This window comes from Heterodontus francisci, chromosome 7 (assembly GCF_036365525.1).
Source record: "Heterodontus francisci isolate sHetFra1 chromosome 7, sHetFra1.hap1, whole genome shotgun sequence".
Classification (NCBI taxonomy): domain Eukaryota; kingdom Metazoa; phylum Chordata; class Chondrichthyes; order Heterodontiformes; family Heterodontidae; genus Heterodontus; species Heterodontus francisci.
This window is the reverse complement of record NC_090377.1, coordinates 52,352,778-52,370,294: the sequence shown is the minus strand read 5'-3', so window position 1 is coordinate 52,370,294 and position 17,517 is coordinate 52,352,778. Positions and strand designations below refer to the sequence as shown.

The following is a 17,517-nucleotide window of genomic DNA, read 5'->3' as shown; positions in this document are numbered from 1 at the left end:
GGCTTGAAACTTTTATTAAATTTTTAACTTTAACTTTATAATTCCTGTAATTTCAAAAGTTTAAATTAAACTGAAGGCTGGAAGCCCTTTAAAAATGGCACCGATGCCTGTGCAGTGGCACCAGACACTGTTGCCGGGGACGGAGCACCCACCCCCTCCATGTCATTGGGGGCAGCAATCCGCCCTGGCCATTTAAATGAGCCACCGTGATCATAAGCCGCCGCAATCAATATGACGGCGGCTCTGCGACAGGTGGTCCACGCAGGTAGACCGCCATTTTGGAAGCTTGCTGCTGAGATCATAAAATACAGCCCAGAGACAGATTTTATTCATGCAATGGGTGTCCTGGCAGCAGGCCAGAAGGTGGGGGGAGACCCCACCTCAGCCCTCCATTGGAACCCATTGCAATTTCACAGTGGGCAGCCAAGTAACTGCCCGCCGTCAGGGATGCCATCCTTTTAAGAGACAAACTCCCGCCTCCAGAGCTGCTGGTCAATCAGAGGGCCAGCAGCTCTGCAGTACCAGTAGTGCCACTGGGAGTGGTGGCCTCTGCCAATATTGCAGCAGGCCAAAAATGTAGGACACACTGGGACACAGGCAAGTGGAATTGGGATTGTCAGGGCCAGTCAGACAGGCCCCGGCGATGGGGTTGCGGGGGTTGTTGGTGAAGGTGGGGGTTGTCTTGCCAGGGAGGCAGCCATTGCCACTGGGGTGGCCTCCGGGGGTCATGGTGCCCCCAAAGCAGAGACCCCCCGCCAAGCCGCCAGGAGGCTGCCAGGTCTTACTTGACAGCATCTCCACACAATGGCAGGCCTCTCCGTCTTCCATAAAATAAGAGCGGATGTGGGAGGCAAAATGGCAGGGAGCAAGAAAACATTGGCATGCCATACCTGGCCGTTTTGTGTGCCACCCTGCCTCCATTCCTGTCTCCAAAGCAGGATAAAATCGTGCCCATTAACTCTGTTTCTCTCTCCACTGATGCTGCTACATCTAATGAGTATTTCCAGCATTTATTGCTTTTATCTCAGATTTCCAGCATCGGCAGTATTTTGATTTTGTATTACTGTTTAATTCGCTGCCAATTCTCTTCCAGGAATGCCCATCTTGAAGAAGTGCTGTTCTTGTCTCTAATGGGATTTCTGTTTCTCTCTTCTACCTTGTTAAAATCTATTAAATCTTTGACTTTTCCCAGTCCTGATGAAAGGTCATCAACTTGAAACATAGGGCTGGATTTCATGGGCCCCCTTGAGGCAGGGTCGGAGGTTGGGGGGCACAGAGAATCGCGACGGGTGGCCTGTCACCTCCTTGTCACCAAGTGATCTTATTGGGGACAGGATATGATGACGACGGCCATCTTATTCAGAGGCCAATGCCACTGCTGGGATCTTACCAGCGGCGGGGGTGCCTCCACCATGCGGAGAGGGTGCCTTGTAACATGAGGCGCATTCCCTGTGATCTTGGGGGCGTCCCTGCTCCATGGATAATCTGTGGCCCACGGAGGACACCCGTGGGGAATGACTTTACCCCCATGAGCCTTCCTCCCCTTGGACTGCACGACAATCCCCCAACCCGCCCACACTGGGGTCTTCTGAACTGGCCCCAGCGTCCCTGCCTCACTTACCTGAGGTCCAGGATTCCAATGCTGGGCCTGTGTCCAAGGCTTCTCCATTACTGGCAGTTGCTACCGCTCCTGGTGGAGTGCTGATACTGCGGAGCTGCCAGCCCTCAGATTGGCAGGCAGCTCTTGGAGGTGGGATAACAAGCTCTTGAAACTTAGATTTAAAAGGACCAGAAGATCGCTCCGGGGGCGGGGTGGGGGGGGGTGGTGGGGGCACTAAAGGCTTTCCTCCACCTTTTCATCTTGGCGCCAGGAGCCCCGTCTCCAACACAAATTCTCAGCCATAAACTCTGTGTCTCTCTCCATAGATATTGTCAATAAGAAAATAAGAAATAGGAGCAGGAGTAGGCCATTTGGCCCCTCGAGTCTGCTCTGCCATTCAATAAATTTAGTGGCCTCAACTCCACTTTCAAGCCTTCCCCCATAACCCTTGACTCCATTGTAGATCAAAAATCTGTCTAATTCAGCCTAGAATAAATTCAATGACTCAGCCTCCACTGCTCTTTGGGGAAGAAAATTCCAAACGTGAATGACACTCTGAGAGAAGAAATTTCTTCTGTCATGTCCGACCACGAGTATTTCCAGCATTTTGTGTTTTTATTTCAGATTTGCAGCTTTTGTATTCCTGTTGCTGCATTATTGTCGGGTTGACGAAGGAATACTTTTTAAATTCCCCACAGCAGGCCAGCCAATGAAACTGAACATTCAATTTGTTTTTAATTTGTTCTCGGGATGTGGCCGATGCTCACATGAGCACAAGAAATAGGAGCAGGAGTAGACCATATAATACATTGAACCTGCTCCGCCATTCAAAGCGATCATGGCTGATCTTAGGACTGAACTCCACACCACCGAATTGTGTGTATATATAATCTATATATGTATCTATATATACATACATACCTATGAGGTTGATAAGTGAGAATCAGTAGTGGCAGGAAAAAAGTTGAATGTGGTCACTACTGACAATGCATCAGAGCAGAGCAGTTTGATTGGGCATACAAATTGGTAATTTACACAGATTTTGTTTTATTTCGAAGAACTTCAAGAGAGCCTTTTTATTGTCAGTCGTTTTGTTTAAAACATTTCTGTCACTGATGCTTGAATTACAATGTGTATGAACTCCAACACATGACGATAAATGAATTAGTTTAAGGCCACTAAAAATTGTGCAATCACTTTTAATATTCAAAAGGCATTTTTGAAATTCTTCATCCATTAAAAACAGGGAAGAAAATTAAAGATTTTTTTGGTGGCTGCCTGAGGAATGTGTGATCTTCTGCTATATGCTAGCAGTGATTGAGGTTCCTCACTGCTGACAAGCTCTCAAAAATGTTTAGCCTAGGGTTAAAAGTACCCTGTGTATTAAAGCTGATGTATGGGTCAAGTTGTATTAATATGTAGTTATTCCGTGCTAATGCATTGTTATTCAGTATAGTAGCATTAATGGAACATTGATGCATTTTTGCCAGGCTCCCAAAATTCCTGCCGGGACTAACTCGGTTTAACACATGTTGCATAGGCTTGATGTTAATGGATTTTAAAGGTTTGTTAACCATCAATTAAAGATGAATGTAGGAGTAGGTACTGAGTCTTTATGAGAATCCTGGGGTGGACCTGCTTGTGATTCAACTCTGTTTACCTCTGTTTACCCCACTTAGAAATAGTCTATTCTCTTCTGACTGCAATTATTTCCTTCCTTTTGAGGGTTTCTCCTACCACTTGACCAGGGACAGCTACAGGCGTGTGATTGGTGTTTCTCCTTTCAATAGTCCAGAGATATCTGCAGGCAAGGGATTAGTGGTGATTTGAGAATCACTCACCTATTCTTATGCCCCTAATTGAGACTAGTTCTCACATTAGCCACTATGCTGTTTGAAACCAGAACACTGCACTGCTGAAAGCTGAAGGCTGAAAGCAAAAACAAAAACACATCGTGTCCTGATCAGAGAACTTCTCTACGCTTATGATGCTGTCTCTCCCATGCCTGTAACTTGTTCGCCTTGACTATAAACATCAAGAAAACTGTGGTCATGGGACAAGGTGTTGCATCTCCACCCCTGATCATACTAAACACCTCACTGAAAGAGGTTAGAAAATTCTGCTGCCTTGGGTTCACAGTGACAGAAAATTTTTCCTTTGATACAGAGCTTGATACATGCATAGGAAAAGCAGCTACCACCTTTGACCAACTCGCAAAACATGCATGGGATAACAGCAAGCTGAACCTTAGGACCAAGCTGATGGTTTATAAGACCTGTGTTCTCAGCACCTAGCTGTATGGCTGCGAATCATGGATGACTTAAAACTACCCTGAAAAGAAAATGAATAATTTCCATCTTTACTCTCTGCCACTCATTATGAGTATATCCTGGCAGGACAAAATCATAAATGCGGCAGTCCTCTCAAAGGCAGAGCTCCCAAACATATTGGCACTAATCAAACAGAGGTGGATTGGACACGTCCGCAGAATGGAAGACGGTTGCATTCCCTAGGACCTTCAGTATGGCAAGGTAGCCGGGGCCAAATGTCCAGTGGGGCACCCAAAATTCCACTTCACGGATGCTTGCAAGCGTGACATGAAGGCCCTAAATGTCGACTATTGCACTTGGGAGTCACCAGCTGGTGAAAGAGGGAAATAGCGACACATTCTATGGACTGGTGTTCACTACCATGATGACCAATTGCTACAGCAGCTTGGCATCAATGTTAAAAACAACAACTCACAGCGTCACTTGGCAGCTTCACGTGTGACATTTGTGGCAGAACCTGCCTCTCAAGGATTGGCCTTCACAGCCGTCAGCAAAGGTGTACCAAGAGAAGACACTCCACCTAAATGGATTGTTTGTTTCGTGTCCATCACCTTTCATAGATGGAAGAATGCCAACTTACCAGACAAGATTGCCTCCAAATGTCTTAAAACCATTACTGTATCATGGAGTGCAGAGCATATCTCTTTAACATGAATAGTGGATGTGTTTGTGGCAGTGGCTACAACTGAGCTTGCTATTCAGCAACTTGAGGTCTACCCTGCAAATGCCACTCATGCTGCAGGCTGCTCGTTGACAGTCTGGAGAATGGAGAATATGATGCACAGCATAACCTAACTGTGTATCAATTGTTTTTATCATACTTTGCAAACAGGCAAGTGACTAATGATAAGTCACTGTTGAACTATCCTCTATATCACAGCTGGTTCTGTGAGGCAAGAAATCTTTCAAAGTGACTCAGCAAGACTCAGCGACAATGCTATGACTCCACTTAGTAGCAGCCAGCCCTTTGTCAGCTATCACATATGCCTCATCCACACCCAAGAAAAGTGATTCATCCACTCTTTCCTCATCACTGAAACACACCCAAGTGTGTGGTGCTTGCCTAAACCTAAGTTATGTTTAAGAACAGAAACCAGGATCTAGATTTTCAATCCAGGGTCAGGAACCCTACGCCGGAACGTTTCTGGGTCTGAACCCCATGTCATGTCACTGCCAGTGATGCAACGCGGTTTTCAAATACATAGAGCCTAATTGGCCCAAGGGCGTGTTCAGTGCCCAATGAGCAGTGCCAGGAGCTGTCTGGAGGTGGGAGCTAGAAATGGAAGGCCCTTTGAAAAGGGTGACCGGCAGCCCTGCATGACAGGGCTTGCCATTTGCTGAGGAAATGGTGCAGGAGGGCTCGCAGAGGCGCAGCGTTGGCACAGGCAGGCGTCCACGGGCAGCCCCAAGATTCGCAGATGCCTCTTGTCATGCAGGCCCCCAAGAATGAGGCATATTCATTTTGTCATATGAACATTGATTTTAAACTTGCTGGGAAAAGAAGGCCTGGTACAAGGGCTGCCAGACACTTAGCTGAAAAATATTTGCATACTAACTTGTGGAGACAAAAAGGACCATTCCTGACATGTTCAACCCACAATGGTATTGATGACCAGACATTGAAGGTATGAGGAAGAGCACTCCAGAGACTGTTAAAGTGTTACAATCCACAAAAATCAGGACTGGTTAAACCCGCTGGTCACATGACTAACTGGTTGGTCCAGGGTTTTTTGAACTAGCCACAGAGTTTTTGAACTGAGAAAGATTGTTTGCTCCCAGAGTGAGAAGATCCTTCCTGTCTGCTCCCATCTCTTTCTCACAAGCCTCTGGAACCATTGAGGACACATGAAGTTCAAGAAAGAAAAGTCTCCAACATTGAACAAGGTTTAAGAAGAATACTGCGCCCCAACGAAAAGCAAGACCTACCTACAATTAAGGACTTTACAACAAGCTCGAAGAACAGTAACTAAAACCATCTTCAGATATCGTCTAAATCTTTTCCACTTTATTTCTTCTGCTCTTTTCTGTCTCTATCTGCATCTTTGTATTGCGTATGCATGCTAGAATGGCGGGGGGGGGGGGTGCGTCGCGTATCCATAGGCATTAACCAAATTAGAGTTTAAGTTTTAATAAAGGTCAACCTTTTTTCTTTAAACCTAAGAAAACCTGTTTGGCAAGTTTCTTTGTCTTATAATTGGAAGTTAGTGAACAAGGATAAACTAAAACAAAAGTGCGTTTAAAATTAAATCCTGTTACGGTAAGACCAGGTGAAGGCAGAGAGGGAACCCTAGACCCCTTTTTCACCTGGTCATAACACTCTCTTGAGGCGAGAGCTATTATTCCTGGTGTCTGGCAGAAGAAATCCGCCCAGAGACACTCATAGGGCCCGGATGAAGGTGGCGACGGAAGTCAGCAGTACAGGAGTGACCAGAAGGACATGGGTCCTGTGCTGGAAAAGATTCAATGACCTGACAAAGTCTGGCAAGGTGAGTGGCAAGCGAGACTCAGCTGACAGGGCCCTAACTCTGTATACACCAGCATGTACACGGAATGAGCAGACTGAGTGCCTGTGGTTCTCCCTAACATGGTCAGATCAAGTGGCCAGTTACATCAGTGAGAAGTTAGCCACCCTCACAATGTGGGGCACAATTGAGAAGTGGAAATCACTGAGAAGCCCAACGGTTCTTGTCAATGTCATGCTGCAATAAGTGAGGGAGGCTAGACCACTCATACATCATTGTCTCCTTATCCTGCAGGAAAAGAGAGCTCACAACAGTTTCAAGATGCCTAGTATGGCTGGTGGTGTGCTGGACCTGCACAATCTGATATTGATGGAGGAAGCAGCATTGGTCATTACGAGAGTGCCATCATGGCAGGCCATGGTGAGATGGAAAGCAATGAAGAGCAGGGTCCATGCATTTGATTTATGCCCGACATTCTGGTCATTTATGCCAGAATTACACCAATTTTTGCACGAAAAGAAAATGGCCTGTGATATTTAAAAAGTTTGATACGCTGGCCAGCTTCCACCCAAAAGTCCCAAATATGAAATTGAAATCCCTGGGTTATAATCTAGGGAAGAAACAATCACAAAGAAATTCACTTTAATTTAAATATTCTTCTTCAGAAATGTATTCCAAACACTTGAAGGTATTATATAAAATTTACAGCACAGAAACAATGGTGATAAGAAAGTTCAGAGTTACCAGCTCAAAAAAACCGATCCTAATGCTGTCTTCTTTTTTCTGTGTTAATCTTTAAATACAACAAAATTAAATGTTAATTTAACCCTTGAACAGCCCAACATGAATAAATTGCAAGCAGCATATAGCCGACAACATTTATGTGACTATTTGTATAATACTTTGTTCTGGGCTTACATGTCTCCACTGTTATTCTCAGTTTTTGAGGAGGGTTGTCCATTTACTGTGTAGGCATTTCTATAAAACAGCAAACAGAAATATGACTTGGAGTGAGTCAATGAGTAAAACAGAGGAAAAGGGTCGTCATTCCCATTCTGACAGCATCCAATGCAGAACATTTTATTGTCCATAAAATAAAACACAGATACAAAGGCACATCATTTTATAAGCACCTAAGTAAACTATATCAGCTTACTTACCTTCGATGAGAAACATTAATATCTGTAATAGAAAAAAAAGTTCATCATACAAGATAACAGAACCAAGCAACAACTTGTATTTACATATCATTTTAATTTGGAAAATGGCCCAAGGCACTTCACAAAGTTGCAATTCAAAAAAAAAATGGAAACTGAGCCGAAGAAGCAGATATTAGAGGTGACCAAAATCTTGTTCAAAAGGTGTTCTTTAATGAGGGTATTAAAGTAATATAGGGAAATAAGCATATAGGAACAGATGTAGGCCATTCAGCCCCTCAAGACTATTTCATCAATCAATGAGATCATAGCTGATCTGTATTCTAACTCCATCCACCCACCTTGGTTCCATGACCTTTAATAACCTTGGCTACCAAACCTCAACGAATCTCAGATATAAAATTATTAACTGAATTAGCATTTACTGCTTTTTGTGGGAGAGAGCTCCACATTTCTATTAGCCTTTTAATGTAGAAGTGTTTCATAATCTGAATGGCCTCCTCAGATTTTAAGGATATGTCCCCTTGTCCTGGACGCTCCCACCAGCGAGTGAAGTTTCTCTCTATTGACAGTATCCATTCCTTTCAAAATCTTAAAATCCTTATTCAAATCACCCCATAACGTTCTCTATTTCAGGGATAGAAGCCTAGTTCATGTCATCTCTCTTTATAATCTAATCCTTGGAGCTCTGGTACCATTCTAGCAAATTTGCATTACATTCCTTCCAAGGCCAATAGGAGAGAAAGGTGAAGAGGTGGAGGAGTTTGGGAAGGGAGTTCTATAAAATGGGGCCTCGGAGACTAAAGGCATGGCTGAAAATTGTGGGCAAAAGGAGGGAGCTTCACAAGAGTTCAGGGAGGGATGTAGGGCTGGAGGCGCTTACAGAATATGATTGTGAAGCAATTTAAGGATGAGAATTATAAATCTGAGCCATTGTAGAAAAGGTAGCCAATGTAGGTCACTGAGAGCAGCAGTGATGGGTGAGCAGGACTTAGTGTGGGATAGGAGATGGATAACAAACTGCTGGGTGAAGTGAAGTTTAAAGAGGGTGGCGGATAGGAGGCTGGCTGGTAAGTATTTTTACAGTTGAATCTAGTAGTGACAACAATGTGGATGTAGCATTATCATTCTCTTTACTGCACAATTCTATCTTTATCTTGAACAGACTGCTCCATGGATGGCATTCACTTGAACTTAAATCTTTTCTATTCCATATTGCCATGTGCAGTTAGTATACAAGAGGTCAGATTCTGACTGGTTCAAGAAAGGATCGATGATGATTTGGTAATTGGGCTGAGATCCAGTTAATTTGTTCCTCACTCAATTCAACATTGGCTTAACTTTATTACTATTTGGTCCAGAAAGGTTATTTACTGGTGGTGCAGAATAAGCTATTAGTGGACCAAATGATGGTCATCTATGGTAATTGAGAGGGGAAAAGAAAATGTTGATGTCAAAGTGCTGAATGGAGAGTGTTGAGCAGCATGGAAATCCCTTTGCAACCTGCAAGAGCAGTATATTGCAAAATACCCTTTCCAACAAAGCTTACATATACACCGTGTCATGATGATGTTAGTAACTGAGTCCCTAAGTAGGGAAAGAGGAATTAACAAGAGAAGGATCATACTAGTCCAAAGGTCAGGGGAGGTTCAGTCTCTCAACTCCTTATATACGCTTGGTACCCAGAACTGCCTCCTTGAAGACTGACAGAGGCCTGAAATGTAGACTCTTCAGTCTACATTTACTCCTTCAGTTATGAGCTAACTTGTCATGCAAATAATGTTGAGCTGCTGAAGGTTTGACTGGCACACACAGTGACATCAAGTTATCTTGAATCCCAGTCTGTGTGAGTAAATTAAAATGCGTTATGTATCTAAGTTTTATTGGAAGAATTGTTTTTATTATTCATTCCTGGAATGTGAGCATTGCTGGCAAAGCCAGAATTTGTTGCCATAATTGCCCATGAGAAAGTGGTCATAAGCTGCTGCCTTGAACCGATGAATCTGTTTGGTGTAGCTATACCCACAATGGTGTTAGGAATGGAATTACAGGATTTTGACCCAGTGACAGTGATGGAACGGCAGTATAATTCCAAGTCAGGATGGTGTGTGGCTTGGAGGGAACTTTCAGGTAGTGGTGCTCCTTTGCGTCTGCTGCCCTTGGTAGTAAAGGTCCTGAGTTTGGAAGGTGCTGTCGAAGGAGTCTTGGCAAGTTGCTGCAGTGCATCTTGTAGATGGTACACACTGCTGCCATTGTGCTCCATTGGTGGAGGGAGTGAAGGTTGAAGGTGGTGGATGGGGTGCCGATCAAGCGGGCTGCTTTGTTCTGAATGGTATTGAGCTTCTTGAGTGTTTTTGGAGCTGAACTCATCCAGGCAAGTGGAGAGTATTCCATCACACTCCTGACTTGTGCCTTGTAGATAGTGGACAGGCTTTGGCCTTTTGTTCAATTACTCTGCTGCCAGCCAAGCAGGTCTCTGAGCCAACAGATATTGTGTTGGTTTGAATTCAGCCTGTTTGTGACAGGCATTGCTGATTCTAATTAATTGAGGCCCAGGTCTTACAATGGCTCTGACTTCTCTGCTTCTGCATAGACCAACTGAAAGTTAAAATCTACTCCATGTTGTTGCCTTCACAGTCATCATAGAAATTCCACTCCAAAATTAAATAGGAATTTGAGAAAAATAGCCAAAATAAATTATTGGCAAAATACTTTACGATCCACAGATAATTTTAAAAAGAACAGAATGTAATTTTTCTGAGAGATACTGTGCAATCACTGTTTTTGCCGAAACAATGTTACATCTAAAAGTTTTTATTACCGAGGTATTCAGACTCAAAAGCATTATTGTCTTCACCAAGTGTTCGAAAACGATGCAGGACAACAGAATTTGACATTTTCAAGATTTTTGCTTTCACAGGCTACTGAATTCAGTTGATTGACTGAAAATAATAAGGAAACATTTAAGCGCAGATACAAAGAACATCATAGCTAGGAGATAGCAGATAATAAAAAATATAAACAAAATTAACAGTCATTGTGTAATTCTGGATGGTCTTGGCTATATTTCCCTCTGAGTAATAGAAACAGAGAAATTTCCATCTTCTAGTAATTTATGGCCTGCTAACCAAATCACAGAAAAGTGTGGTTTGAAATGTGCCATTTTTGAAAATGTGATTGTTACTGAGAATGAAAGAAATAGCAACTAGTTATGACAAGCAGCTAACTAGCCATTTAACCAGGATAACTATCAAAAACTTTATTGATCCAGCTATGGAGAATATAGAATTTGTGGAGAATGGCACAATGAAATAAGAAAAGCCAAGTTTTTGGAGCAAGGCTGCATGATAACCTCTGTCAAGGACAATTATTAAGAATTTATTGCATGGGAAAACACCAGCCCCAGATATGCAAAAGCAGTCATATGAATGGCATTCTGTTACAGAAATAGCAGGGCTGATTTTAACTCCCACTACCTGGACCAGTCTGAAAATGGCATCATATCATTTACTGCCCCATTTATGCTGGTAATCCGGCTGCTCCATCTTAGGTAGGATCCTGAGGTGGGTGGCTGAAGTACCTGCCTGTTTCAGCTAAGAGACCATTTGTAATGTACAAACTGTCCTATTGCATGTAGGACCCTGATGCAAAGTGTAATAGCAGGATTATACATGTCAAAATAGGAAAGAGAATGTACTGTGGGGAGGAGTTTCCACGGGCTTGTCTCAACTCCGGCTGATCTTATGTTTAAATGCAAAGTTCATACATAACCAGAGGGCATCAAGTGTGAACATGAAATAACGTACTAAATGGCAATAATAGTAACGGAATGATTAAATTGAAAGAGAGTCTTTGTAGGTATTAGGAGATCAGAGAGCACACAAAACTCCTATAACAGATATTCCATGGAGTTGCTCATTGTGTGGCAGAAGACAAGGGTAGATGTTCCTGCACCTTGTTCCCAAATAGTGCTTGAATCACAGAATCACAGAATTATTACAGTGTAGAGGGAGACCATTCGACCATTGTGTCTGCACCAGCTCTCCGAATGAGCAATTCACTTAGTGCCATTCCCCTGCCTTCTCCTCGTAACCCCGCACATTCTTCCTTTTCAGATAATAGTCTAATTCCCTTTTGAATGCTTCAATTGAACCTGCCTTCACCACACTCTCGGGCAGTGCATTCCAGGCCTTAACCACAAATTAGGTGAAAAAATCATTCCTCATGTCGTTTTTGATTCTTTTGCCAAATACTTTAAATCTGTACCTTCTCATTCTTGATCCTTTCATGATTGGGAACAGTTTCTCCCTATCTACTCTGTCCAGATCCCTCATGATTTTGAATACCTCTTTCAAATATCCTGTTAACCTTCTTTTCTCCAAGGAAAGCAGAATTGCTGATATAATAAAAGCAAAGTACTGCAGATGCTGGAAAACTGAAATAAAAACAAGAAATGCTGGAAATACTCAGCAGGTCTGGCAGCATCTGTGGAGAGAGAAGCAGAGTTAATGTTTCAGGTCAGTGACCCTTCATCAGAACTGGCAAAGGTTAGAAATGTAATAGGTTTTAAGCAAATAAAGCGGGGGTGGGGCAAGAGATAACAAAAGTAAAAGTATTGACAGGACATGGTCACAGAGAATAACTGACTAGAAGGTCATGGAGAAAAGGCAAACGGTATGTTAATGGTGTGCTGAAAGGCAAAGCTGTAGTGAAGAGAGGGTGTTAATGAACAGAAAAATGAACAACCCTGGCCCAAAGCACAAACATGAAAAAAGACTGTGGGCAGGCACATGGTAAGAAAAATGAATGATGAAACAAAATAACAAAAAAATAACAAAATAAGTGAAAATAAAAAGGGGGGCCCGTCATACTCTGAAATTATTGAACTCAATGTTCAGTCCGGCAGGCTGTAGTGTGCCTATTTGGTAAATGAGATGCTGTTCCTTGAGCTTGCATTGATGTTCACTGGAACACTGCAGCAAGCCCCCAGGACAAATATGTGGGCATGGGAGCAGGGGGGGTGTGTTGAAATGGCAAGCAACCAGAAGCTCGGGATCATGCTTCCAGACTGAGCGGAGGTGTTCCGCAAAGCGATCACCAAATCTGCATTTGGTCTCCCCAATGTAGAGGAGACCACGTTGTGAGCATCAAATACAGTATACTGAATTGACAGAAGTACAAATAAATCGCTGCTTCATCTGAAATGAGTGTTTGAGACCTTGGATAGTGAGGAGAGGAGGTAAAAGTGCAGGTATTACATCTCCTGCGATTGCATGGGAAGCAGACGAGGTGGTGGGGTAATGTAGGAATGGACCAGGGTGTCACGGAGGGAACGATCTCTTCGGAATGCTGACAGGGGAGGGGAGGGGAAGATGCATTTGGTAGTGGCATCACGCTGGACGTGGCGGAAATGGCGGAGGATGATCCTTCGGATGTGGAGGCTGGTGGGGTGGAAAGTGAGGACAAGGGGAACCCTGTTGTAGTTCTGGGAGGGAGGGGAAGGGGTGAGGGTAGAGGTGTGGGAAGTGGGCTGGACATGGTTGAGGGCCCTGTCAACCACAGTGGGGGGGTGGGGAGAATCCTCGGTTGAGGAAAAAGGAAGACATATCAGAAGCGCTGTCATGGAAGGTTGCATCATTAGAGCAGATGTGTCGGAGATGGAGAAACTGGGAGAACGGAATGGAGTCCTTACAGGAGGCAGGGTGTGAAGAAGTGTAGTCGAGGTAGCTGTAGGAGTCGGTGGGCTCATAATGAATATTAGTAGACTGCCTATCCCAAGAGATGGAGACAGAGAAGTCGAGGAAGGGAAGGGAAGTGTCGGCGATGGACCATGTAAACGTCAGAGAAGGGTGGAAATTGGAAGCAAAGTTGAATTACTGGTGTAATGCAGAGAAAAATTAGGCACTAATCCTTTACCCAATTCTGGGTCTGAATAGTACTGCTCCAAATTTCTATGCCTTTTCTAATATCTGCATCTGACTGTGCCTGAAGAGGGGCCAGCAATGTAAATTACATGCCAGTGGATGTCAAATGAGTCTGCATCTAGATTTCCTTTAATAGCTCTGAGCACAAATCAGGGTAAGCTATTGCTTACTGAGCTGCCATATAGATACTTTCAGATGCAGTGACGTAGTGGTATAGTCAATAACGAGCTCTATTTTTGGCCTTTTTGCATTAGAAAATTGTTTCTTTTTGTTTCAGAACTTGTTGCCGAATGCTGCTATCCTCTTACACTGTGTTCAGCACTGGGTCTTTGGCAATGTGGCTTATTTGGAGGCAGACGAGGAGAAACAACCATAGCTGACAGATGATGATAAAATTCATGTGCTCCTCTCCTGAGCCACTAACAGCTGCGTCTTACCACAGAGAAAAAGGTTCTTCCTTCCCCCATCCAGCCATACAACTGTTTCATGCCACCTTGAATAAAAAGAGAAGCCTTACAGGCAAATCAACATTTCCTATTTCCATTTCCTATTCCTGCACCTTCATTCTTCACACCCGCACTTGATTTCCCTGTTCCTTCACTTTAATAATACTTCAAAAGTACAGCTTTATTGAAACAAGTGCATGGGTATGTGTTTGACCTTTTACATCATGGTGCTCCCCTTTTAACCCTCTTTCCAAGACTAACTGTAGAGAGGTCCTAACTCCTGCTTGGGCTGCTATTGCCATCCAGCTTGGTACAGCTTCATGAGCACATTGCTAGGGGACGGCACATTAAGATAAATGAGCAGTGCAGGTACATGCAAATTTAAATATCTGGCAGGCAAAAAATGGATTTTAAAACTTCAAAATTATTCAACAGCAGCTGAAATGGTAACTTTCCTACTCCCATAATACTGAAATTTACATGATGTGAGATCTCTCCTGGGACTTTTACTGTACTTACATCTTTAATATTGCTGCTGCCTTTAAGGCCCCAGAAGTGCCCAGACATCCTCTTCCATATTGACCTATGTTCAATATTGCACTTTCATGCACACCCAGAGTACCCCTTCAATATATAAATAGGGCCCAGAGGAAGTTCTGGTGTTTATTAAACTCAATGGAATCAAAATTGGCCGAGTTCTACAATTGGAAGATGATTCGTATGACTGAGGTAGCGAAGTCGGAAATATACCACTTGAACAGTGTGTGGAAGAGGCTGGAATGTGGGATCTGTCTATTCTTTTGAGGACAGTGGGGTGAGTGTGAGGATTAGATGCATTAGGGAGCATTGGGGTTTAAAAGTACTTGCGTTCAGCCTAGGGTCTAGGAATATTAATACAGAATGTAGAACCACCTTGCTGCAGGGAGGAGGGTGCTCTGTAGACCTCTATGCCCAATTTTCAGTTCCTGTTCAGATCATTGTGACCAATGTGTTGTGTGTCTCTGATTTTCTATCATTGATGTATAGTGGCCCTCCAGATTAGTATGGCCAGTGCCACCACCATCACCCCACTAACCCCCACCAACCACCGCCTTCTCTTTCTAGATAGAGACCTGGAGGAGATATTGAGGGATAATTGAGAGATGTCAGTCTGGTTTATATGACTTAAAAATGCTATGGATGGATATTTTTCCTTTGAAAGTGTAATTTTCTGTCTTCCATTCAGAGAACAAGCCCTTTAGACTTTCTTGCCAGGATTTATCAATTAACATAAAATATTGGAAATTTCAGCCATTTCCATCATTAGAAAAAACTAAAGCAATGTTGCCAGTAGTTAGATCAAACCATCACCTCAGTAAATGTCACAATCCTTGGATTAACATTATGTGAGTTAGGAATCTTCAAACAATGAACAATTTAATGAAATATGCCAGACTATTTATGGTAGGAAAAACAAAAGCATTGATGCAAATTTATAATTCATGAAATTATTTATCTTTTTGTCTCAGTTGTGAGTAATTCTGAGATTTCATACTTTTTAGTCACAGTTTTGACACATCAAAATGAGATCTCAGCTCCAAAAGTCCCAGCTCACTTCAATGCAATGAGAAGGTTTTCTGTTTATGGTACTCGATAAGTACAAATAAAAAGGAACATAAGACTGTATATATTTAAATATTTCTGAATTCATGAACAACAGCTGTTTTACCAAAATTAAAGGAAATTGAATTTATGAATTCATGTGAGAAAGAAAAATACTGTAATAATTCTATATTAATGAAAAGTGCAATTTGCACTTTAGTGCACTTTTGTTTTCACGCAGCAGAGAAATGAATGTTTACTGCCAAGAAAGTCATTTCCAAATACTTTGTAATTGTTATTTCTTTCACATACTTCAACGCATTTACAAAACTTACAAAAAATACTAGTTGAGATCGACACACATGGCAACAAGCTTAATTGAAACACTTAGAAAAGAATGTAATAAATATTATTACAGTTAAAATTATCTTGCACTTCAACAATACGTGCTATGCATAGATATGAGGTCTACTAAGCAATCCTGTTTAACGCACCTGATTTATTCAATGTAGAAAACAGAAAACAGAATCGTCTGCATGGCTACTGTCAGTTCTGCTGGTCTGCTTCACTACTTTGGAAAATAGTAACTAATGGCTTCAAGCTTTAAATACTTAAACTCTTCCTGTCTAAAGGTGAAGGTACATGACTTGAAGTTCATTGTACCTAATGGGTCAATGGCATTTTGCAAGTCCTACTAGTGGCAAACAAATACAAACACACATGCAGAGTCAGCTGGTAATAGGAAAACCACCATGACTTAACTTGTTTCTGATTTATCTGTGCTTTTTGATATTTTTACAAATGTGAACACAATAAGTAATGTGAATTTTTAATATCTTTCTACACATGCAATGTGGGTTAAACTTTAGGGTAAATAAATATGATTATGATCACAAATTTTAAATAAAATTACATTTCATTCAGATTTTAAATGGCATGAGAGGTATGAAAAATAACTGGAGACAATGTAAAATTACAATGCATCAATATGACATTTTCTTGAAGTTTGGGATTTATTTTATTGACCCCCTTGCTAAAAGAAAGAAGCATAATATTAGAAAAGTTAATTATTAATGATGGCAGTGAGAGAAATAGCCCCACGTTCAGTTGATTTCTAATCTAGCAATCTGATTGTGTCAATGACAACTTGGTTTTGGTGGCAAATGGGTTCAATACATTCATTGACAACTTTTACAAATTTGAAACATATCCACAAATGAATGACATAATGCACAAAGTAACAGGAATCTGCAGAACTCCCTGATGGTGAAATATCTGGGAGTGATGGGCCTTTAATAGTTGCCATGGTGGGTTCACTTCCTTCAGTTTTAAGTTGCGCATGATCATGTATTAACATCAGGGTGCCTGTCAAGTATAAAGGAAAGCAGATCATTTTTGACATTTTACTTAACATTTGAGGATCGGCAACATTGAATTTGAAGAAAGACTGTTGGCCTGGATCCATTGTGGTTGTCTACTTACGTCACTGATATTTATAATCCGATCAAGTGATTTATATGAGGGCAAACCACTGTATATCCAAAAAGCTGGAGAAATTACTCTCATGGATAAATGCAACCTGTGGCACTGCACATATTTTGACACTACACTTATCATTGTTCCCTACTTTTATCCATATGCACGTCAAGCCTCACATTCTACCCTTGGTTCCCTTGGATTTCAGTTTTATCAGCAGTCTCAGAAGTCCTAATAAACCACATCATCAAATATTCAGCCCCGACATTAGGCCTCCTTTGATAGCAGATCCCATGCGAAACATTGGTAGGATCAAAGTGAGTAATTTTAACCCCCAAAAAGCGAATGGATTTGGGTTGGGTGAAATGTTAAAATGCAAAAAATCTCAAACTTGAACATAAACTGCCTCAAACCTGCCCACTACTGGTTTTAATAGAGGATGGTGGTGAGCGGGGGAGAGGGGGGGGGGGGGGGGGTGGGTGGGGGTTGCACGTTGTGGGGGTAGGAAACTAATCTGCTCCCAGGAGGCAGGTTGCTTATT

General features: G+C 42.3%; 1 protein-coding gene across 3 annotated transcripts in view; it reads right to left on the bottom strand.

Moving 5' to 3' along the window:
* The window catches only part of LOC137371984 (bile salt export pump-like), an 82,162-nt gene extending 66,080 nt beyond the window's left edge, over window positions 1-16,082 (bottom strand). Inside the window, exons 1-6 of one of the 3 annotated variants that reach the window (XM_068035178.1) lie at window positions 15,995-16,078; window positions 13,911-13,966; window positions 10,371-10,491; window positions 7,553-7,574; window positions 7,311-7,370; window positions 7,137-7,185 (exon numbers count right to left, since the gene is read on the bottom strand). In XM_068035178.1, the coding sequence (XP_067891279.1) occupies window positions 7,137-7,185; window positions 7,311-7,370; window positions 7,553-7,574; window positions 10,371-10,446 (207 nt within the window). In that variant the 5' untranslated portion in view covers window positions 10,447-10,491; window positions 13,911-13,966; window positions 15,995-16,078. Of the gene's footprint in view, window positions 1-7,136; window positions 7,186-7,310; window positions 7,371-7,552; window positions 7,575-10,370; window positions 10,492-13,910; window positions 13,967-15,994 lie in introns of those variants that run through there. The other 2 variants (XM_068035177.1, XM_068035179.1) reach the window with 2 other exon arrangements.
* Between the last annotated feature and the right edge of the window lie 1,435 nt (window positions 16,083-17,517).